Raw genomic sequence first — 23,964 nt, 5'->3', positions numbered from 1 at the left:
TGAAGTTGTCTACGGATGATTTATGCTTTTATAATAACAGCTTTTGGGCTAAATGTCAATAAATAACTTTTCTAACTGCCAGAACAAATGTTTACTAACTCTGGCTGACACACTTAGGCTACTTCTGTTTTTTAAAGGGCTGGGGAAAATTTCACAACTTTTTTAAAGTCTCACGGACATAGGCAGATTTTTTTTTAATTTTAAAGAGTAAGAGGTTTAAATAAAAGTTCTACAGATTTATTCATGGCATAAATTCATAACTCCCACATTGTGGGAAAAGGCCCTTGTTGCAATGAAAATGAGATGTTTGAACGCTCCCATCAGCTCAAATTAGATCTGTTGAATAGGGCCAGGACTTCCAGATTTGGGTCTTTTCCACCATTTTTAAAAGTACCACAGAGCTGCTTTGACTCTGCAAATGTCCAGAATTATCTTCTTAACTGATTGACAGCCACAAAGTACACCTGGAAGGTAAGCTTAGAGGTAAGGTTGTTGACCTGGAAATGGTCCTGATGTTCTGTTAAAAAGTACTGTCAGATACTGCCCAATATTTCTGTTAAATCCCATGACCTTCACCTTTTCTGTTCTCGGGATCAGTAAATACCAGATAGATCTTCAGCTTGTTACATATCATTCACCATTGTGCTCTGCACCATGATGTTGTAAACAGCTCTGAGATAAAGCTGAAAAACGCATCAATCATCAGTACTTTCCCTTTCACAATTTTTGTGGAAACGGGACTAATTTTTAGTATAGCTATGAAAAAGAAACAATATAATGCATTCAGTCAATGTAGGTCAGTGGCACTAATAAAACTACACATCAAATATCACAAACAGTCCAATAAAAAAAATATTGTTTCATTCACTGAGTCATGACAGGAGATCTATTAATTATGTATTATGTACATTGAGAATTACACTGTAATTTATTATTTCTGTAAAATAACTAAATTTCAGTTTCACAGCAACTGAGTCTGAAGTTTAAACTCCATTGCAAGAAATGTAGTCACAGAAGACTAATACTTCAGCTCAGTCCAGAGTGTTGTATTGTTGGAAGTGAATCCTTTTGAATAAGATGTTAAATCAATGTCCTGTTTATCTGTTCACACGCATGTAAAAGATGCCATGATACAGCATCAAGGAAAAATAGGAAAGTTGTGTGCTTATTAGTCAGTGTCTCCAAAAACAGATTAATTGGTCATTTAATCTTGCTGCTGCCTGTGGGACTATACACTCATTGATGGCTGTATTTGCCAATAAAACAATTACTACAATTCAAATGTGAAGCGCTTGAATTAAATGCAATTTATTGTTATGGAGAATGGAGATGCTTCTCTCTGGAAACTTCTAATTGGTAAAGATCCCTCACCAAACAATTAAACGATGAATGATTTTAATATCTATTTTCTTAATAACTAAAGCTTTGTGGTTTCCTTTTTAAAAGGTGCATAGTTCTACTTAGCAGAATACTTTGAACATTTCAACAAAGCCCCGCTGTTCATGAGGATGCATGCCCAGAGAATGTCACAGTTGATGATTTTCACGACCCAGTGTGCATATTTACTCCTGGAAAACTGCAGATGGGAAATCACTGGAGTTACAGTGGGCAAAAAGGTTCACAGTAAGTATCAAGCTGATAAGCCAGTTTGCAAAGGGTGGGCATGCAAATAGTGAGGTTTATCTGCACTTACAAATCCTGTCCTTACAAAAAAACATGTCTTTCACATTTCTCTGAACAACACTCAGGAATTAGGCTTAAAAAGTAATGTAGCAGCAATTTGCACATCACACTTCACAAACTAAATATGAGGTGCCTAACTTGATATGCAAAATATACATCACACCTAGATTTGGTTGGTTCAAACTTTGTATTTGCTGTGACAAACCATAACCATGCGATTGTTCGGAAAGAAAAACAAGTTTCAATGAAAATCTAAAGATATATGAAAACAATAAATGTTGAATAACCATTCAGAAAACTTGACAATGAGTGAACATTTTTATTTCTGTCTTTAGAATAAAACAAACAATTGGAAGTGATAACAGGAATAGATATTTCATCAATTTTTATTTCTCAAAGTGTTCTGCACAATCCAGATAATTTATCAACATTTAAGATTTTATTTTCTATTGGTATATTCCATAACATTTATTATAGTTATTGTTATGAGAAGTTTAAATAATTTTCTTGAACATTTTACATAATATGAACATCGATTCCTTTCCACTTCAACAAATAATTAAGTACTTATGGGTACACTGTTGTAAGGTGCCTAAGTAGCAATATATCTGAAGTTTTTATCTTACACAAAAATAAATAAATCTTTAGAAGTGGTCCTGCGATTTTATCACTGGTCCCTTCAACAGGTGGCTGTTGGTCACTCACATCTGTTTATTACAGTTGGATTGGTTCTCATCTAGCTTGTGACATAGTTGGTAATTCAAAAGATTTATGATTGATTAATTTTAAAATAAAAACATATACAAGAGTACACCGGTGGATTTGTATTTATTCTTTCTCCTCTAAAACTTGTTTCCAACGCAGAGTAATTGATTTTATCTGCAGAAAGCGTCTTCCATAAAATGATAAGCTATAACTTGTTCACAATATGAAAAACTAGGAGTTTTTCGTTGACCTGGGAGTCCTTAGTCTTCCCATTATCAATTATCTTTGCAGGTTAATCCAAATATACATTAAATAAGAGAAAAATCAAAATCAATTTTGCAGAACTATAGTTGAGAGAAATGTCTAACCTTTCTGTGGAGTCTTGTATTTACATGCAGATATTGTTAAATAAAATGACAAATGACAACATATAGGTCTAATTCTTATTTGATACAGTCTAATTACAAAAATGTTACATTATATTTACAAAAGTACAATTAAATACACCCATAACATCATTCTTTCCTGTTGTCAGGAAAAGTCTCCAACCACTCCTCGTCAGACTAATCCACATTTTGTGTTGTTGTTTATAATGGGAGAGGAGGCAAAAAGTTATCCATAATCCTCAACATTAATTTCTGTTTGATTTTTCAAACTCCAGTTACATTTACTTTTTAGATTGATTTACTTGCATTGCCTTAGTGCAGTCTTGCTGTTGTCATTCTGCTCAATGTTCTTGATATTGACATCTTGTTCTCGTTTTCCACTATTAAAACATGTAATACCATATTTAAGCCATACATCGACATTTAGTTTTTTTTTTAATTAAATGTAAAGATGACTCTTGTGAGACAGTTCTCACTTACAGTATAGAGTGATGCAACCTCAGCAATCATTTCTGGGAACAGGCACCTATTCCCATCCATTTGTCAACAGATTCATCTAGGGTGATGCTTGTGGGATATGGACGATGCATGTTGTAGGTGGGCAAATTGATGGTAATGAAAGGCAAAACAGAAATGGAGTAGTAAAGATGTCACTGGGTGGGAGGACTGAAATGGTGTAAGAAGAATTGAAGAAAGGAGAAAGAGTAATGATAGGTGAAGGTATGCTGTGGATACTAATTGCACAAATAACCAATTGCACAATAACATAACCATATTTATTTATTGTCAGGTGTTGCTGCCTATGAAGGTAGTACAAGCAGAGATCAAGAATGAGTTCAAAAGAAAAGTAGTTGAACACTTGTGGGAAATGAAGGTGCGGGGATACAAAGAGTTGGGAATGGGATTAACTGATTTTTTCCAAATGGACAGGGATTTGATGGGCTGAGTGGCCTCTTGCTGCACTGAACGCACCATCTGAGCAGGTGGTGTACACGTTTATTTCGTGCTGCACTCCATACTGCTCAGCTATGCATTGGTTACCAAACACATCTGCCTGAAACCATTATGTAATTTGTATATGCAAATTGGGACAAATGTGGGAACGAGAAAAGCTTGAGTGTCTCTCCTACGTTCAATGTAAATTTGCAAGCGACTGCAGATAGCCAGATTGGTGACTACTTCATATGTAAAGCGCTATGGGGTACAACACCAACCTGTTGTGGAATAAACAGATGCATGCTGCCCACCAGCCACATCGGGCTTTGCAGAGCCAATTTCTCGCCTGCATGATCTGTTTTCAAGACTATTTTCATAGAGTCATTAGAGTACAAAAAGGTCATTCAACTCATCAAGCTGTTTGTAGATATATTCCAATCAGTCTCATTCCCCACTCTTATTGATGTGCAAGTTTATTTCTGTCAAATGCCAATGCGACTCCATTTTGAAATCATTCATAACTTCCCCTCAACTGCTGCCCATAAGTGACTGTGTGCATGGTACTAGTAATCTCATTCACAGACTGTCACCCTGTTGGATTGTCATGCAATCTCTCGGGGTTACGATTGGCATCACCAACGTTTCAGTCACATTCCAATACAAGAGGATTTTCTCTGGCCTGTTCAATTGGATGATTCACGACCTCCTAATAAGTTTATTCCTGACTTCAGGGGCAAATCAATTTCCATACCAATATGTGTGATGGAGCTGACACCATTCAATGATCTTTACTCGAAAAGGAGTGATTGCGTGTAAATAGTGCTAGTATAAATGCATTGTTATCAATTGAGTCACCTTGAAGTAGTCTATCTGTTTAGATAATCTGTGCAATCTTGCACATCAGACATTTTATCTCCTTCAGCCTGTTCGGTGGTATTAACAACCTGCAAAGTGAACAGAATAGATGTTACATTGAAAAAATGTAGTAAATTAATAAGTATTACATTTTAATCAGTGATTGTCACAATGAGTTTTAAGTCTGGACTAATCTCTCATCTCTCATAACTGCTTGCAGTTAAAGTTAACTGCAGATTTTAAAGTTGCACTGTGTTTTTATTTTACTGCAAAAGGCATTTTCCATTGTAATTACGAGTTTCCAAACAAAATGTCAAATAACAATGCATTAATATACAAACAGAAAATGCTGTAAATATTTAGCAGGCCAGACTGCATCTGTGGTGAGAAAAACAGAATTAAGAGGCTGAATTTTTAATTAAGAGAAACAGGTAGCTTGGTTTGATTTAAAGTCTGAAGAATCTATTTCCTAACAAACCCGCCAAGTTTCAGTTTTAGTTCAGACGACATTGAGCAGATACCCAATTCTTTCCAAGGATAGGCTGGAATCTTAAATATCTTAATTAGACTAAGAGTTTACGTCTTAGACTTTAACACTGGTTGGTCAAGTTTACACAGTCGAAGGGAATTTGACAGCTACACAGAGATGAGGAGTAGGTGGACTCATGTCTACCTCTTGGATGCAGATATTGACTGAGAAGCCTCCATGATGGGCAATTACCCACCACTGAATCTCAGCCCCTCCCTTCCTGCCCTCAAGGAGTCTGATTCCCTGATGCACTTAATTCTATCTTACCGTCACAAGGCCAGTGGCCTCCGCCCACTCGTCAGGTTTTTGATCCTGCCTCTCAACACAGAGATTCCCCTCCTCCATTATTACTCAAACTCCCATTTCTCCAATCATGCAAGGCACTCAGTCATCCTGAAGCGTCCAAGCTTCCAAACAAGCCATTCCCTTTGGATCAGTTCAAGCAAAACTCCCTCTAAAATTGCAGTTCAGTAATTTCTGACTAGCACTAGTGGTCATTATTAACGTGCCAGGTTTTAGACAAGTACAGGTGTAGGGGAAATGGTGGGTGGGTAGAAAGATCTTAAAGAAAAGGTCTATGCTACAGTAGAGGGCAGGATTGATTAAATATATGTCAGCATTATTACGAGCATCTGCTGTATATCATCACTGTTTGCCACAGTGAATGAAAGGTCTGGTAATGTACAAATTTTAAAGACAAATACCTCTTTAAATAAACTGTTCTCAATAATTCATTAATGCAAGAATCTAATACATTTCACTTAAGTAAAAATACACTTACCATTTCTTCTAATACATTTGAAATAACTGTAAATATGAGCAGTGTAAGTTGAAGAATGCGTTAGAAAATTCCAAAGATAGATTAGAGAATATGACAATGGCTAACTGTTCACCTCAGTTGTATGTCAGTACAGCACAAAACTAGATGGAGTGAAAAATTGAATAGATATCTGTATATTAGACCTCTGTCCACATTTGCCGTGCATGCCCTAATGCTTGAAGCATGGTAGTGTGGAAGAAGACATTCCTTGCTTACTGACAACCAGCTGATTCTGAATATCTACACCTACCAAAGTGTCAACCATGCCTGCAGTTCCTGACACATCTACCTGGAGCAAGCTTAGAGAACAGGCTTTACAACATCTGGTTCAGCAGCAACCAAGATGGACTGCTGTGTCATCTGTTGCAAGGACACCTGCAGGTAACATGTAACATAAGCCTGGCACAGTTAGTGATGGTAAAGGCCAACGGCAGGCTAAAGCTTGTCTCTTTTGGACATATGGAGATGAAGAGATCAAAAGGGATAATCCTGTAACCTTGTCCACTGCACCAACCATCAAAAAGAATTCTTTGCTCACAGTAGTTGGTTTGTATTTGTGTTTTCACTCTGTCTGTCCTTTGGCTTCATTTTCTCCTGTCAGCTTTTTGTCCTTTCCCCTCCAACCTTCAGAAACCTTCTTAAGGGCTCATCACATGAAATGACCGTTTCCCTTTAAATTAAACCTACATCACAATTCCTACAACAAGTGTGAAATGCACTTGGAACTATTAATACTTATGCAAATGGATTGTCACAAGGAAAGTGGAAATCCTGTTAGCACATTAAGGGAATGCATTTTTACAGGGTGGTCTCCTAATGCTCTTCCATAACTTCAACGGTAGATCTGTGGAAGTAGAAAGAAATGGTTTCACATTTTATCACATTATACCCTATTTGCTAGGAATTTTTCCCCACTCAGTTGACCCTTTAAAACCTGCTCTATCTCTTCACAACTTCTTTTCCTACCTATCTTTATGTCATCAGCAAATTTCACAACCATTTCTTTGAGGCCCCAAGACTGATCCCTGTGGGACAATACCCATTACATCACGCCAGCCAGAAGATGATCCACTTTGGCTTACTATGGTATTCCCAACTAACTAAACAATCTTCTATCCATGCCAATGTTACCCCCTAAACTATATGCTTTCAATTTTACAATAAGCTTTGATGTAGAAAGTTATGAAATGCCCTCTGGAAATCCATTGGTATCCCTTTATCCGCAACATTACTTCCTCAGAGACCTCAAATAAGTTGATTAAATATAATTTTCCTTTCACAAGACCATGCTGACTGACAGATTGCCTTGAACATTTCTCAACATCATGCTATAATATCTTTGGTAATAGCTTCAAATGTTTTACCTATGAGAGGGACAGCTATTAAATTAACTGGCCTATAGTTTCCCGATTTCTCTCTGCCTTCTTTTTGAATTAAGAGTTATATTCACTATTTTCCTACCTAAAGGAACCTTTTCAAATTCCAGGGAATTGTGGAAAATTTAAAACAATGCATCAACTATCTTATTAATAAATTCTTTTCAGTTCTTATGAATGAAGTCCATCAGGACCAAGGGACTTGGCAGCAAACAGGTCCAGCAATTTGCTCAATAACACTTCCTTGGTGATTATAATTTTCTTGAGTTCCTTTCTCCCTTTCTTTTCTAGGTTTACAGTTATTTCTGGGACATTGCTTGCGTTCTCTGTAGGGAAGAATAATGAAAAATACCTGTTTAATTCATCTGCCGTCTACTTATTTTCTATTATTACTTCCCCAGACTTAATCCCCACAGGACCAATGCTTCCTTTGTTAACTCTTTTCTTTTAAGAAAGTCTGTAAAAATTCTTGCTACGTTTTTATATTTTCAGCTCGCTTTCTCATATTCTTTAAATTTTGCCTCATTAATTTAGCCATCTCTTTCTTTTTTTACAATGTTCTGCCAATCTTCTGACCTACCACCTATCTTTGCACAGGACCAACCCTCTCACCTTGCCTCAGTACCAGTGCCTCAGGAGGCTCAGCATCAACTGGTATGTGAATGATGATCTCTGCATTCATGGGACCAAAACTCCACTTCCAATGTCCTGCGATGAACATATGTTGCTTATGGACAATAAAAGACTCTGGTCACTGGAAGTGTCACCATGGCCACCTCATCCACCCCACGTCTCTGCCTCTCAGCAAAAAGAGAAAGCTGGTAGTTGTTAGAACTGGTAATGGCTTGTATACCATAGTGGGGAAGGATTCCATTTGTGCAGCATAACTGCAAGGCAGGAGGCAAGAGGTGAGGGAAAATATGCGTGTTGATTGCTCACATGAAGATGAAAGAGGTATAATTAGAGCTACAACTTGTGCCAACCAGAGGATGCTGTGTAAGAAAATTCTGTCCAAGTCAGAGTGGTGGGCATTGGCTTCTGAAAGTATTAAAACACTCACCCTTTCTGATTTCCTGAAGACTTGGGAGGGTTGGAGGAAAATACAGTAGTCCAGCTGCTGACTTCTTTGGCTACATCTAACCATGTTACAGAATCATAGAATTATTATAGTGCAGAAGGAGGCCATTCAGTCCATCATTCCTGCACTGGTTCTATTACTTAATGCCGATTTTCTGCCTTTTCCCCATATCTATGCACACCATTACTATCCAAAATAATCATGATATGCCCTCTAGAGTGCCTCAATTGAACCTGCCTCCACCATATTTCCAAGCATTGCTTGCACATCACTTTAGATCTACACCCTCTCGTTCTTGTCACTTTTGCAAGCGGAAACAGCTTCACTCTGTTCAGCTCGTTCATGATACTGAAAGCCACAATCAGATCTTCTCTCAGCCTTCTTCTCTTCAGGAAGAACAGACACAACTTCTTCAATCTATCACCATGGCTGAAGATTTTCATACCTGGAACCATTCTAGTCAATTGCGTCTGCATTCTCTCTAATGCACTGACATCTTTCACTTAATGTGGCGCCCACAAATGTACACAATACTCCAGCTGAGGTCTATCAAGTGCCTTGTAATTGCTTAGTTGAAGAGGCTGCCCTGCTCTTCTGCTCCTTGGGAGAGCTCAGCTTGCTGCAGCTGTTCAGTTGAACCTCCAGTTAAAAGTGAGAGATCGAGGCAATAGCTTTCCCATGTGTCCTCTCCATTCCTGTGGGTGCTGCAGCCAAAAAAACCCAAATACTGCTGAGCTTTTCTGCAACAAGCTGTGGTCCCTTCCTTTGATAGAGGCCTTATCATCTCCCTAATTGGTTGGGAACTCTGAAAACACATTCTCAATTAATTTGGTCTGATAAAGTGCAACTGGAAACCGCATTAATCCAATTTGCAAACCGTAAATTGCCCCACCATGGCACCAGAGAATAAGACAGAAAGATTTTACTCATACCATCTTTATTGACAATTGGCCTTCTTTACAAAATCACCACTGTTTTTGTGAACAAAGGCCTTCCAATATATATTTTTTTTCCCTTGCAACTGAATATATTTTTGCAGACATCACAAGATAATTTGCATACTAAGGTTTTCATTCCCATTAGGTAATTAAAAGAAAACTATTAGAAATGCACTTTGATTTGTCAACTTAATTTACCATTCTTGAAAAGGTAAAATATAATGGTTTGCAAAATTCTAATTTTTGAATGCAATAATCAATGAAAGAGGGAAATTTCTTCTCATTTACCTGCACAATCGAAAGGAGCTTGATATCAATTTATAAGTGTTTCAGTTTTTAAGACAACAGAAATAAAAGCTTTGTTTGAGAATTGAACATGGCTAGTTTAGAATAAAAGAAAATTTATGTGAGATTTATCATCACTTATTTGAATTTCCATCATAATCACAATTACAGATATTTCATAAAGATACATATTTTCTGTTTCAGTTTCCCTAATACGAAACATATGCAGTGCATTCTGTTAGAAAGTGGTGATTTTTGCTTAAGGCTAATATAAGATAAGTCCTCAATTTGGCTTTTATTATGTTTAAGTTTGCTCTACTGTCACAACTCAGCTTGTTTGTACAACAGTGAGGGCTACAGGGTGGATGGGCAACTGACCACGGTATCAGACTACAGGAAGCCATCCAAGTGGGGGGAGTTAAAAGGAATGTAGTCGAATAGGGGACAATATAGTAAGAGGGGACTGACATTATTTCCTGTACCACTGAGAGGTTGGTAAAGGCAGAAACAGTCAACACATTTAAGAAGTACTTGGGTGTCAATGTGAAGAGCCATGACCTGCAGGACTGAGGACCAAGTGCAGAAAGATGGAATTAGATAGGGTAGTTCTTCATCAACCAGCTTGGACACAATGGGCCAAATGGTCTCCTCTGTATTATAAATTTTCTATGATTTTATCAACTGCCCTTATATTGCAGCTCAGTATCAAATTTGATTTTTTTTAGAACTTTCATGCCCTGGGCCATTTCATGTTAAGGACAAATTCTTGAATTACTTGCATATCCTTTGTTATACTTGAGATAAATCTTTGGAAATTCTATTGTCAGCAGAGAAAGTACGTATTTATCATCATGCACAGAGATCATCATGCCCATTTCAGATAGCACCTTACTTTTGCCATTTTTCATGGAGCATTCAGAGGTTCTTGTTTTCTGTTTCCCTAAATGCAGCACTCTAAACAACTTCTGTGATACCTGAATCCTTGGTTTCACTTCAAATGTTGCACAAGAAAAAAAATCAGAGATACATTTTAAAAATCTATATTTTTCTTTTATGCCCTCAGTGCATTTTGAGATAGGACAGTAGTAAATATCTTGCTACACTCAGTTTGTGTCTATACCTGTATTACAAAGCTGAATGGAAGCCCATTGACTTTTGATAGCTTGCAGTGCCACTACCAGGAATATTGTGAAATTACAGCTTTATCTGGAAACCAAATCCCAAATGTCTCACTGCCTTCTCCAGTGTTAACTAAAAGGATATTTAATGAATTCAATTATCCAATTTAAACAGTGGCCAGTTACAAAACAGAACAGAGTCAGTAAATGTATCAAAGAGCTTGTTGTTTCGGGGTGCTGCTTGATCATGTTTCTCCTACTCAGCAGCTTTCAAGTACGTGTGGTACTTACCTGTCAGTTTAGGGGCGGCACAGTGGCACAGTGGTTAGCATTGCTGCCTCACAGCGTCAGGGACCCGTGTTCAATTCCACCCTCAGGCGACAGACTGTGTGGAGTTTGCACATTCTCCCCATGTCTGCATGGGTTTCCTTCGGATCCTCTGGTTTCCTCCCACATTCCAAAGATGTGCAGGTTAGGGTGGATTGGCCATGCTAAATTGCCCACAGTGTTCAGGGATGTGTAGATTAGGTGGGTTATGGGGTGGGGGGATGGGTCTGGGTGGGTGCTCCGTGGGTCAGTGTGGACTTGTTGGGCTGAAGGGCCTGTTTCCACACTGTAGGGATTCTATGATTCTATGAGCTATGACATTGTTTCCTGAGCAAAAATAACCAACTTACATTTCTACAGGATTCTTCACATTAGGTAAATCAACTCTGGGCTTTAGGAAAGTGGAGGAAAACAGACACCAAGCAGAAGACACATGGTAACAAACCTCATGCGTTAGGACCCAAGTTTTGATGGATGATGACCAATTTGAAGAGGCATTTGAAATTGGGAGGGAGGTAGGAACATTGGAATAAGAATAGTCCTGCAAGCCTGTTTCACTATTCAGTGAAATCATGACTGACCTGCCACCCTAAATCTCTATATCTATCTCGTCCCATATCCGTTAATAGCTTTAACTGATAAAAGAAATCTCAGTCTCAGTTTCAAGGTTAACAACTGGTATAGAATCAACTGCTATAGAAAAGAATTTCAAACTTCTACCACCTGTTGCATTCAGAAGTATTTCTAACTGAATTCCTGAAAGATCTGGCTCTAATGTTGAAGACTACAGTTCCTACAGCTAGATTAATCAATCAACAGAAATAGTTTCTCTTCATTTACCCGTCCTTGATATTTTCAAAATTTATATCAAATCATCCCTTTACTTAAGTTCCAGAGAATAGAAACCCTGTTTGCTTAACATCTCCTCCTTATTTAAATCTTGGTGTCCAGATATCATTCTAATGTGCCTACATTGCACTTATTCAAAGCCAATAAAACTTTTATTAGGGATGGTGCCCAGAATTAAGTAGTTTCCAAGTGTGATATAACCAGAGATTTACACAGCTAAAGCATAACATCAACCCTTAGTATTTTTGCTCTCTAGATATAAAGGCCAACATTCTATTAACTTTTGATTATTTTCTGCACTTGCTCCTGACATTTTAATGACCTATGTGTTCAGATGCCCGAGTCTCTTTGGACCTATGCTGTATCTAGCTTTTCACTATTTGACACCACCTGGTCATCAAGACAACATTTTCACTGAATGTGGAATCACAGGAGCCAATTAAAGCTAAAATAAATGGGAATCAAGGAACACTCTTTCGCCTTTTGGGGTCACAACTAGTACAATGGAAGACGGTTGTAATTGTTCTAGGCCGTAATCTCAGCCCAAGTACATCACTGTAGGAGCTCCTCGTATTTTTTTTTTAAAATCAAACTGTTCAGACATGTTAATACACATCTTTGAACCCAGATCTTCTGGCTCAGAGGTAGGGACATGACCACTGTGCAATAAAAATCTCAGTTCCTCAGTGCAGGATATTATTAATTAACCTGTTCAGACATGTTATCACGTTATCACCATTTTCAGGTGCTTAATTAATGAGCATCTCTTCGTCATATGGTCAGAAGTGTGGATGTTTGCCAAGTGCAGTATTCAACACCAACCACAATATATCAGATTCTGAAACAGATCACGCTTACGAGCAACAACACCTAGACAACATAAGTAGCTTTGGTTCATAAGTAGCAAATGTCATTTGTGCCAATTAAGTGCCAGACAATGATTATGTTCAACAAGAAGAAATGTAGCTATTTCCCCTTAATGCTCAATGGCATTACAATCGATGAATTCCCTACCATCAACACTGACTAGAAAACCAACTGGAAGAAGGCATGGATAGACATATTCTTGATTACCAAGAGGTTGAAAAATTATTAGGGGTACATGGAAATGTTAAAATCAGATGAGCCATGATCTAATTAAATGGTGAGGCAGGCTCAAAAAACTAATGGGCTTACTCTTGGTTCATACGTTCATATAAATACAGCACTAGAAGTCAGAAACTGGGAATCCAGCAATGAGTAACTCCATTGCTGACTCCCCAGAGCCTGACTACAACCTACAAGACAGGAATTTGGTTGAATACTATGTATTTGCTGAATGCCGATCTAACATCAAGAAGCTTGATGCTAACCATGATAAAATAGCCAATTTGATCAGCATCCCATTCACCATCTTCAACATTATGTCCCCCACCACCAGCACAGAGTGGTAAGCAATACCATCCACCAGATGTACCGCAACACCTGGTCAAGGCTCCTTCAAGAGCACCTTTCAAACCTGCGACCGCAGCCACTTTGAATGAAAAGGGGAGCAGACACATGGGAACACCTTCAGATGTGGTTTCACCCATGCCCTAATGTAAAACTGGAATACTGTGTACAATATTGGTCTCCTCAATTAAGGAAGCATGCAAGTGTGTTTTGAGCAGTTCAGAGAATATTTGCCAGATTAATATCTTGATTTTATTTAATTTGATTTATTATTGTCACATGTACCTAAGTACAGGGAAAAATTTTGTTCTGTGTACAGTACAGGCAGACCATACCATACAAAGTGCATTAGGGTAATAGAGCACAACAAGGAATACAATGTTATGGCTGCAGAGAAGGTGCACAAAGAGTGACGTCAACATTAAATTTGAAATTTGAGAGGTCCTTTCAGAAGTTTCATAACAGTGGGGAAGAAGCTGTTCTTGAACTTGTTGGTACACGTGTTTAAGCTTTTGTACCTTCTGCCCGACAGAAGAGGTTGGAAGACATTATAACCAGGATGGGAGAGGTATTTGATTATGTTGGCTGCCTTTCCGAGACAGCAGGAAGTATAGATGGAGTCAGTGGATGGAAGGTTGGCTTGCCTGATGGACTGCACTGTGTACCTGGAAAGAGGATCTGAGGGAAGGTTGGACAGGCTAGGTTCATATCCACTGGTGTTTAGAAGAATAAGAGCTGACTTAATTGAAGCATATAAGATCCTGAGGGGTCTTGACAAGGTGCACATGAAAAGAATGTTTCCTTTGGTTGGAGAATCTAGAAGTAGGGATCACTATTTCAAAGTAAGGGGTCATAATATTTATGACTGAGCTAAGACATTTTTTCTCAGAGCATCATGAGTCTTTGGAACTGTCTGCCTCAAGGGATGGTAGAAGCAGAATTTCTGAATTTATTTTTAAGGTGGAGGTAGACAGATTCTTGATAAGCATTGGAGGGAAAGGTTATTGGATGAGGCAGGATCTTGAGGTGCCAGATGGCCATCGTATTCTTAATTTATATGCAACACAACCAGCAGGAAATAATTACTCAAATCTCAAATACCTTTACTTGGAAGTACATTGCTACTCCTTCACTGGTACGTCAAAATGCTGGAATACCCTCCTGAAAATGCAATGCTCTGGCATGACATTATCTTGACTCTCTGCCTCTTGCTGCTCAGCTAATTTCCCAGCCAAAAATTTGCTTGCAATTCAATCGAGTTCCAAGTTCAGCTCACAATCTCTTAGGAGGAACTAAATCAAAAGCCTTCTGCAAGTCGTTATAAATAACAGTCATACATATCTCTCTGATCCCCAAATCTTCAATAAATTTCAATTGTATTTGTCAGACATGACCTACCCTTTACAAATCTACATTGGGTTTCTCTGATCAGATGCAAATTTTCAAGGTGTTGACACAATAGTGGAAAACATCAACAACCAATTTTCAACTTCCATAATCTGATTTGTATATCTGGGATCTTCATGGACTAAATAGTTTTAAAACATATGGATCTAAGATTGTCTCTGCAATAACCTGATGACAGATTGAGGCAAATTCAGGAAACCAATGTGGAATAACAAAATCATTTGAACTGAATGTACCATTTTATCTAAAAACATTGAAACCAGCCATTGAATCAGGTGAAGCATTGTATTTCCTTCTTTAATTTACGTTTATACGATAAGTTAGACATAAAAGGTTGCCTGCAACTCTCCAGCTTGAAAAGACACCAAACCAGGCTTAAGACTATACAAAGCAACTAAAATTTAGAAGCTGTCTGGCAGACGTGTAGCAGGAAAGAAAGAAAAAATGGATTGGGAACACTGAAGATGCTCTCTTTCACTGTCCCTTTTGCCTTATCATTATTTCAGGAAGTCAGTACCAGTGATAAAACAAATCAGAAAAACATCCATTCACTGAGAACTTGAGAATTTTACAAATTTTGCTCCTGCTTAAGAAACAAGATGTGGAATGAACAGTCGTGGCTTTAGGTTCAACTGAAATAACTCAAAGACTCCAAGAACATTTTAAACTAACTTAAAAGACTCAAAGAACTTTTTAAACTGCCTAAGATCTTCCTTGTTGTACTAGCTACTCTCACCTTCCTAAGCTTCATGCCTATTTTTGTGCATGTTTGATGTGGTGTTATACTAATATTCTCAGGGTAATAAAATTCCTCTTTCTTTCACTTAAGAAATCTTGCAATTAGCTCCTTAATTCTGATCCAGTGACCAAGTTTTAATGTATCTATATGCTAAAAAGAAATAAAACCTTGGTAGTGACTAACTATAGGGTTTAAAAAAAAGGGGTGTCAATTCACCCCTCTTTACCCATTTGTAACAGGTTTTCAATTACCTTATATTAAGGTATTGACTCCACTTGTCTGTCCCAACCTTTTTGTTGCCCATGGCAACCTTTACTGATAAAAAGAGCTCTTCTCTCCTAACAGTATTAAACTAGTTTTGTTTGAAATGTTTTGAACACTTCCCATTGATTTTCAGCTATTTTACACGGTTACAGATTTATCCAATTTACTGTGGACAATTTCTGTCTCATTCCATCAAAGTCACCCTCAATCAAATCTTGGTACATATTTTACATTTCTCCCCTTCAAACACAGTGTTGAACTCAATTAACCATGATCTAGATAAATGACAGGTGGTATGTGAGAGATTTAGGAAAAGTTTCAAAAATTGAAAGAATGATTTTGAGAGGCAAAGAATGGAAGAGGAGTAGAGGGTTCATCTGGGGACACACAATCGGTAGGCAATCATTGAGGGAAGTGAAGTAAAGAAAAGGAGGGATTTGAGGACTAGGATAAGATAACAATTTAAAGAAAAGGTTTGGAGGGATACGGGCCAGGAGTTGGCAGGTGGGACTACTTTAATTTGTTCGGCATGGACTAGTTGGACGGAAGGGTCTGTTTCCATGCTGTATGACTCCATGACCATATGAATTGAAACAGCAGTATGCCATTGGTTCATTGAGCCTGCTCCGCCATTCAACAGGATTATGGCTGATCCAATATTCCTCATGTCCACTTTCCTGCCCTTTCCCCCAGTAACACTTGATTCCACTACTGTTCAAAACTCTATCTATCTCAGCCTTAAATAGACACAATATGTTTAATCTTTGATCATCAGACAATCCCTCCAGACCAGGAATCAACCTAGTAAACCTTCTCTGAACCACCTCCAATGAAATTATATCTTTCCCTAAAATAATGGGACCAAACCTACTCACAGTACTCCAGATGTGGTCTCCACAGCACCTTAAACAGTTGCAGTAAGACATCCCTTACCCTTATACTCAAGCCCCCTGAAATAAGGGCCAACATTCCATTCTTCCAACATTCCAGCCTTCCTGCTACACCTGTGTGCTAGTGTGAGAATTCTCAGAGTGTGAGAAGTCAAAAAACGTGTTGGACACAATTATCATAGAACTAGAGGACATTGTGTTTTGAAGTATTTGAAGCTTATGGAGGGTTGACACTGGCAAGACAAACTCTTGTGAAACTGAGCTTTCTAATGATAAAAGGTAGACAAACAGGAGGCTGGAAGAACACAGCAAACCAGGCTGTTTCGGGTATAACCCTTCTTCAGGACTTTGGCATGGATTAGGATTTTTGCTAAGACAGGTAGAACTGGAGTTTGATATTGTTTTGGAGGTGGAGGAAAGTGTTACAGATCTGCTACAGATTTAAAATGAATGAGGAAACTCAGCCCAGTTTGAATAGAACAGAAGTATGTTGTACCATAAATTTTAGCCTAAGGGGCAGTCATAAGGCTAATGATTAAAAGAAAACAGCAACTGTGTTAGGATCCAGTGTGCAATAATGAACTATTATGGTCAAGGTATGTGACTTCAAAATGAAATCTTCAATCAAGACATTTTTCAAGTTCACTTGTCTCCTACTCCATCTCGAAGCTTCACGAGTTAAATATTTTCTCACTGTTTAAGTTTAAATACTTGCATAAGAACCATAAATCTTGTACCTTCTGATTAATTAAATGTATGTGATGTTCCAATAATGTATTTTGGAATCTGGCAAGCAAGTAATGATCACAGCTGTACACAGAATTTTTTTCTCATAGTAAAAGCATTCTTCACAGAATTAAACATTATGAGAAGGAAAGATCATTTAATATAATGCCTTTATGTATATTATTTAATATTACTGTACACATATACAACTACATAGCAAAAGACAAGCGCTCCCCTGGGATACACAGCGATAACTTAAAACTTTTAATACTACCTCTAACACTAACATTTTATTTTACAAAAATAAAGTGACATAAATATTAACATTTTAACAAACCAGAGTCTCAAGCATTTAACAGATTCAAGAAACACTCAAGGGTTTCCAAAAATACATATTTTTGGCAATGCTGGGGAATGAGACATAATTCCTCAGTTTACATCAACCTTCTACAGCATAGCATTAGAAACAGTCCCCATCAAATACCCCCAGGGCATGCACAACACGGGGTTAGATAGGAGCAAAGGCTTAAGAGCTGCTGGAGGGAGATATTTCAGCATGCATCCAATATTGAGAATTAAGGCTCCATGCAAATGCACACTTTATCTGAAAATTATTGCACAGATTTTAAGCTGATTTGTGGCTTATGATAATGCAGACAGTGCACTTTCCTAGGAACATTTAAAATGACTGGATTTTTGCCAGTGAAGGAGGAAGCTTAAGTTGGGAAAATTCCCGAATCAGGGGACCCAGGGTTCCTGTTCATCAAAGTTTTGTTCTGGAGAGGCGAAATAGAGTCGGACTGACCTCCCTAGAAGTAGCCACAGAGGAGGGTGGGAGCCAAGGTGAACTGGTTAAGAGACTTGAATCCGTTAGCTGAGATTTTGTCCCAGTCGTGTTGAAGGCTGTCAAACCCTTCAGTTGTCACCACTCGCATCCCTCATCATTAACAAACCCTCACTCACCCCACCACTGTGACAAAATGACAATAAGGAACTTCACTGAAAAAAATAACGATAGAATATTAATATCCTTACTTTGTTGCCCTCTTCAGGGAGAACTGGCTTGCTTCTGGACTTCAGATTTTTCTGTCCTTTCTCGGCCGCCGTCTGTTCACTATAACATTTTATGATCTGGTCCAGTTCTGGTTCACATCGATACGCATGTTTCAAGCCATTTTCTCTCACTGGGAACAAATATGTATTTCATTAATGTCAATTACCTGCCTATATAGACCAGGTGGATTTTCTTCTTTGAAAATATTGTACATGTTCTTCAATCAAAACAATGTCCCAATTTTACTCAACTGTAAGACATTATCACAGATATTTTCTTTGAAGAAATATCACGTCATTTGTATAGACATATTTCTTAACGTCTGATTAAAAACAAACCTTTTAGACACGCTCTATGCCACTAAAGAGCCTGTGGGGAAAAGCTGCTGATGTGATTCTACCAAGAACATGAGGAGCAGTTCATTTCCCAAATAAATTTTACGTTGCACGGATTAAAAAAAATAATTGTCACACAATACTTCTGCCTGGAAATTTTGATTTGATTTAACATTACAATTGAAGAATAACTTATCCTTACACTGTTGCATTGGGACAGTTTTTCTTTAATGAGACCTTAGTCAACCTGAATATTTTATTACCTGGTGTAGCTGAAATCAATATACCAAAAAAAAGTACAAAATAAAAATCTAGCAGATCCTAAAATTTCAATAACATCATTAGGTTACTTCCAAGTATCAGAAATTAGGACATATAGTTTAATACGATACTCCCAAATGGGACACTATACCAGCATACTTTCGCAGTTTTGAAGCATAAGGAAAAGTTCTCAGCTGCACATTAGAGCGAATTGAGGAAAGCTTCAAGTGCAGAGTACAAATTTTGTTTCCTAATTTCATGTACTCATTGTTCTGAGACATTTTACCTTCACAGTGATGAATAACTCTTTTCCACAATCTGTTGTTTCTTAGACAAGTCAGATTGCCTACTATCAGCAGGTGTCTTTTCCCTCTGGTAAGTGCTACATTCATGCGCTTCTCCGAGTCTATGAACCCAACGTGACGAGTCCTCACACAGGACAATATAATAATCTCCTTCTCTGCTCCTTGGAACGCATCAACTGTTGAAATGTGTACAGCTTTAATCTCAGCAGGGTCACATTTTGCAGTGTAGTCAAGCATTCCACATAACTGTGAGCATTTAGGAAAAAATGGATTGTTAGCTGGCACTTCTTTCATTGGTGAAAGTGTCCACAAATTCTTCCAGAAACAACTGATAAAATTAAACCAAAGTTTTGAAGCAGGTAGAAACATATACACTATTGTAAACAAAGCAAGTTGAGGAACAATAAATCCCTTTTTATAAAGGCAGAATTAGAACGCTTCATCGATATTGCCAATAACTGTTTATCCTCCATTAAACTTAAAGCTACAGACACAAGAGAAACATTAATTTCCTGGATACCATTTTTTTTATGTTGGTATGAAACAACAGGCAAAAATTGTTAATGTAAGTTTTTTTCCGAAATCACCAACAGACACTTTTACATTCAGAAAGCGATCACCTTAAAGACAGCTCCACAGACTGGTGAAGTCATACCTAATCCATGTCCACCACACATGCACAAATCTGGAACATTTGAAGCAGCCTGTTACAACCCTAGTTACTATATCTCCAATCTAAATCTCAGATTTGGAGTTAACAATTGAGAGTGCTTATTACAGTAGGATCTATTGCATTTTTCCAAGTTCCTGAACCTATATGGCCCTAAATTAGACTTTCCACATTTGTTTGCAAGAAATTTATTACCTCAGTGATTTTAAGTTTTCTTGGATCCTGGTTAGCTGAGTATTCCTTTCTTGACGCATTTAAAACTGTACATTCTCCTTTGCTACCTCCCCCCTTAACCCACAGCCCTCTTGCAGTTTCCTTCTCCTCATTACACCTCTTGCTACTTTTTCTCCACCTTCATACCTCTTCCAGCTTCCTTCTCCCTCGTCACCTCATGCTGCTTCCTAACCTAATACCCAAATCTCTCTTGCAGCATACTGCCCTACACAACCCCCTAAATGCCCTCCTTCCTTTGTCCCAAACTCATCTGAACCCTCCTCATCCCACTCTTACCCTTCTCTAAATGATGGCCCCACACAGGACCCAGCAGACGGAACTGCTGGATGCAGTAAAAAGCCATGCATTCCAGCCAATGGTGGATCTTGGCCTGTCCCTGCTCCTGGACGTCATGGTGATAGCTGAAAGAATGATGTATGTGCATTCTATTCTGCCAATTAAGTTTGTTCTGTTCCCAACTCCAGAATCCATCAAATCTAACTTCTAGAATGTACTTTTAAATACTGGTGTTGAAATCAATGTGTGTGTGCAATCACCACACTTGCAAATTGGAAATAATATGGTAATGTACTGGTCAGTTAAAGCCACTAGGAGATACACTGTACTTCTGAGTTTCCCATGTACTTCTGATTCCCGTTGTAATCACCCTGCCCACTATGATGAGAACTTAAAATCCAGCCCCTTATTTCTGAACAATCTTATTGAAGCACATAAGATACCAAAGGGGCAAGATAGGGCAAATGGTGAGAAATACTTCATTGTTGAGGAATCTGGAATGAGGGAGCACAGTTTAAAACTATAGAATTGTCCAATTAAGACAAACATTAGGAGGAATTTCTTCTCTCAGAAAATCATAAATTCTTTACCTCAGAAAGCAGAGAAGGTGGAGTCATTCAATTTATTCAAGATTGTGTTAGACAGATATTTGATCAACAACACAGTCAATGGTTAGGGCAGATCGCAGCGGAACAGAGGATCAGCCATGATCTGATTGAATAACCAGGCTTGATGGGACTTTTTAATGACATTATATTTATGATTCTTATAAGACTTAGTATTCATGTACAGATGTGTTAACATATTTTCAGTTCCTATTATAAATATCACAGCCAAAAGAAAATGTATCTCTTCCTCGAATTTAACAAATACAATGCTGCAGAAGGTTCACTAGAACAAAAGGTATTGACAAATAAAGACAAATTTTGTCAAACCTTTTTGCTTTGCATTCATCAGATCATTTCGCAAGAATGCAAATTCAAGGGGAAAACTAACATTTATGCTGCATAAGAGAAGAGTCCCGATTAGCTGGCAACTGGACTTTGCTTAGTAGAGCCGTTGTTATGGAGAATGCATGCATTAGTGCTGATGATAGTTAAATGTCATACTTTGTTTAAAATTTAAACCAGTAGGTTTACTCAAATGTGCAAGTGTCCTACACTGCATGTCCAATTATTGATTATAAACTGGCTTTCAGCATAATTCTTCACACACTCAGGATTATTCTATAAGTGTTGTCCAATTACAGAATCCCATCTAATGTTGGATACTGTGGTGCAAATTTTGCAAGTTGAGTATGGTCAGCACCTTGCCTATTGTAAACAGCTGAAGAGATATGCTGTATGATATGCTCTGCAAGTCCTCCTATGTACTTGCCATCACATTTGGAAGTGTAAGGTTTGAACAATAACTGAAGTTAGTTGTTGCACACTGCTAATATGCAGTAGCATATCACTTCCGTGTACTGGAAGCTACTTATGTTGGTACACAGGACTCTGTTCTTTGCAGACAGAAAGAACATATACACACATTGCATTTGTTTCAATTCAATAAAACAGGTGACAGCCATTCTCTGGTTCATTTTTCTGGGCAATGTCATGACTAATCAGAGAAAACCTGCTGGGTTTACAATTTAAACACCCCTAGCAGTTAACTGTCAATCAGTATTAAAAGATGCATTCTCCACAGCAACATCTCTACCAAACACAGTCCACTTACAACCAGTCTGTACTCTTCACTCAGGGAGTATAAACGTTGGTTTTCACCTTGAGTTGAGTCATAGAATCCCTACAGTGTGGAAACAGGGTCTTCAGCCCAACAAGTCCACACCGACCCTCTGAGCATCCCACCCAGACCCATTCCCCTATAACCCACCTAATCTACACACCCCTGGACACAATGGGCAATTTAGCATGTGAAACATACTGACAATGTAAGATGAAAAGCTTTGACAAAACTGGGTCTTTTTCAGCAATGTTCAAGTTCTGCACTACCAAACACCTATTTGAACAAATGTAAATAGAATACAATTCTAAAATGTAAATAGAAATATCTTACTCACCTTGTGCATCTGAGATTTGTACAATGTTATCACTCCAATCATAGATCCTTTAATTCCACAGGCTATCAGGGACTGGATAAGTTTCACAGTGAATGTTGCTTCTTCTAGATTATGGCAGCTGCCATCCCTGTCCAGCTGGACAGATCAGGATATAAATTACAACAAAATGAAATCATGCAACATTCATATTTTATAAATTTAATGTGAGTTCTGTGCTTATTTTTTTTTAATTTGGTAAGATCACGAAATATGGCTGCTAAGTTACACTGATTTTATTCAGTATTGATTACTCATTCCCAGGAAGTAACTAATTATCTCTATATGGATTAACATGACAGCATCCAACGTGTGGCAAAATTGCTAACACAGCCCTTTCATCACTGCACTGATCAGATGAACTATATCCAAGTCGCACTGCATAGAAAGCTTTACTTTCAACCTTTCTGACAAAAGGAAACTGAAAATGCGTCCAAACAAACAGAATGTAACTGCAAGTCCAGGAATTGTGAAGCACTGTGTAATCTAAATTGGGGAAAGGGGAAGTTTGATATGAAAGGTAGGGCCAGAGAAAGAAATCAGGGCCCTAGTGCTATACAGGCCTGGGCAACCAGCACTGTCCCTGACTTGAGCACAACGGCTTAACTCCTGACCAAGCATAGGAGCGCTCGAGAGTTGTAGGACCCTGTTAATGTATCCCTATCCTGGGCCTTGGAAGAATCATCATATCATAGAATCCCTACAGTGTGGAAACAGGGTCTTCAGCCCAACAAGTCCACACCGACCCTCTGAGCATCCCACCCAGACCCATCCCCCTATAACCCACCTAATCTACACACCCCTGGACACAATGGGCAATTTAGCATGGCCAATCCACCTAACCTGCACATCTTTGGACTGTGGGAGGAAACCGGAGCACCCGGAGGAAATCCACGCAGACACGGGGAGAACGTGCAAACTCCACACAGTCGCCTGTTGCTGGAATCAAACCCAGGTCCCTGGCACTGTGAGGCAGCAGTGCTAACCACGGAGCCACCGTGCTGTCCTAAAGTTCCCGCTGGCCCCCATGAGAGCTGAACACACGACCCCTGGTTTCCAAGGCCTGTGCCCTAATCACTGAACTATGGAGCCCTATTAACTTTTAGGACTTATCCTCAATCATTCAGCTTTCACTGCTTTGCAACTTTATGACTCAGTTTACTTGTTCATCCTGGAGCAATGAAGATTAACAGTATCAAATACCTTCAAAGCCTTACATCAAAGCAATGGCACATACCAATGGTTCTTCTACCTAACACAGCTTTTCAGTTAGAGTTTCGTGAGGATGCATATAGGATATAACTGGGTCTTCATCTCTCTGCAAAAGTTCAAATTATCTGAACTAAAGAAAACTTTCTTCTACTTAGTTGGTCAAATTACAATCTTAGC

The 23,964-nt window shown here is 38.4% G+C and overlaps 1 protein-coding gene across 1 annotated transcript in view; it reads right to left on the bottom strand.

The window, feature by feature from the left end:
- Positions 1 to 1,986: 1,986 nt before the first annotated feature.
- The window catches only part of LOC109936240 (protein ZGRF1), a 446,880-nt gene continuing 424,902 nt past the window's right edge, over positions 1,987 to 23,964 (bottom strand). Inside the window, exons 18-22 of the mRNA XM_048601379.1 lie at positions 22,540 to 22,674; positions 19,279 to 19,543; positions 18,378 to 18,526; positions 4,566 to 4,654; positions 1,987 to 3,154 (exon numbers count right to left, since the gene is read on the bottom strand). Coding sequence (XP_048457336.1) covers positions 4,577 to 4,654; positions 18,378 to 18,526; positions 19,279 to 19,543; positions 22,540 to 22,674 — 627 coding nt within the window. The 3' untranslated portion in view covers positions 1,987 to 3,154; positions 4,566 to 4,576. The remainder of the gene's footprint in view (positions 3,155 to 4,565; positions 4,655 to 18,377; positions 18,527 to 19,278; positions 19,544 to 22,539; positions 22,675 to 23,964) is intronic.

This window comes from Rhincodon typus, chromosome 1 (genome assembly GCF_021869965.1).
Source record: "Rhincodon typus isolate 14 chromosome 1, sRhiTyp1.1, whole genome shotgun sequence".
NCBI lineage: Eukaryota > Metazoa > Chordata > Chondrichthyes > Orectolobiformes > Rhincodontidae > Rhincodon > Rhincodon typus.
The sequence above is the reverse complement of the archived record's forward strand: the minus strand, read 5'-3'. Positions and strand labels throughout refer to the sequence as shown.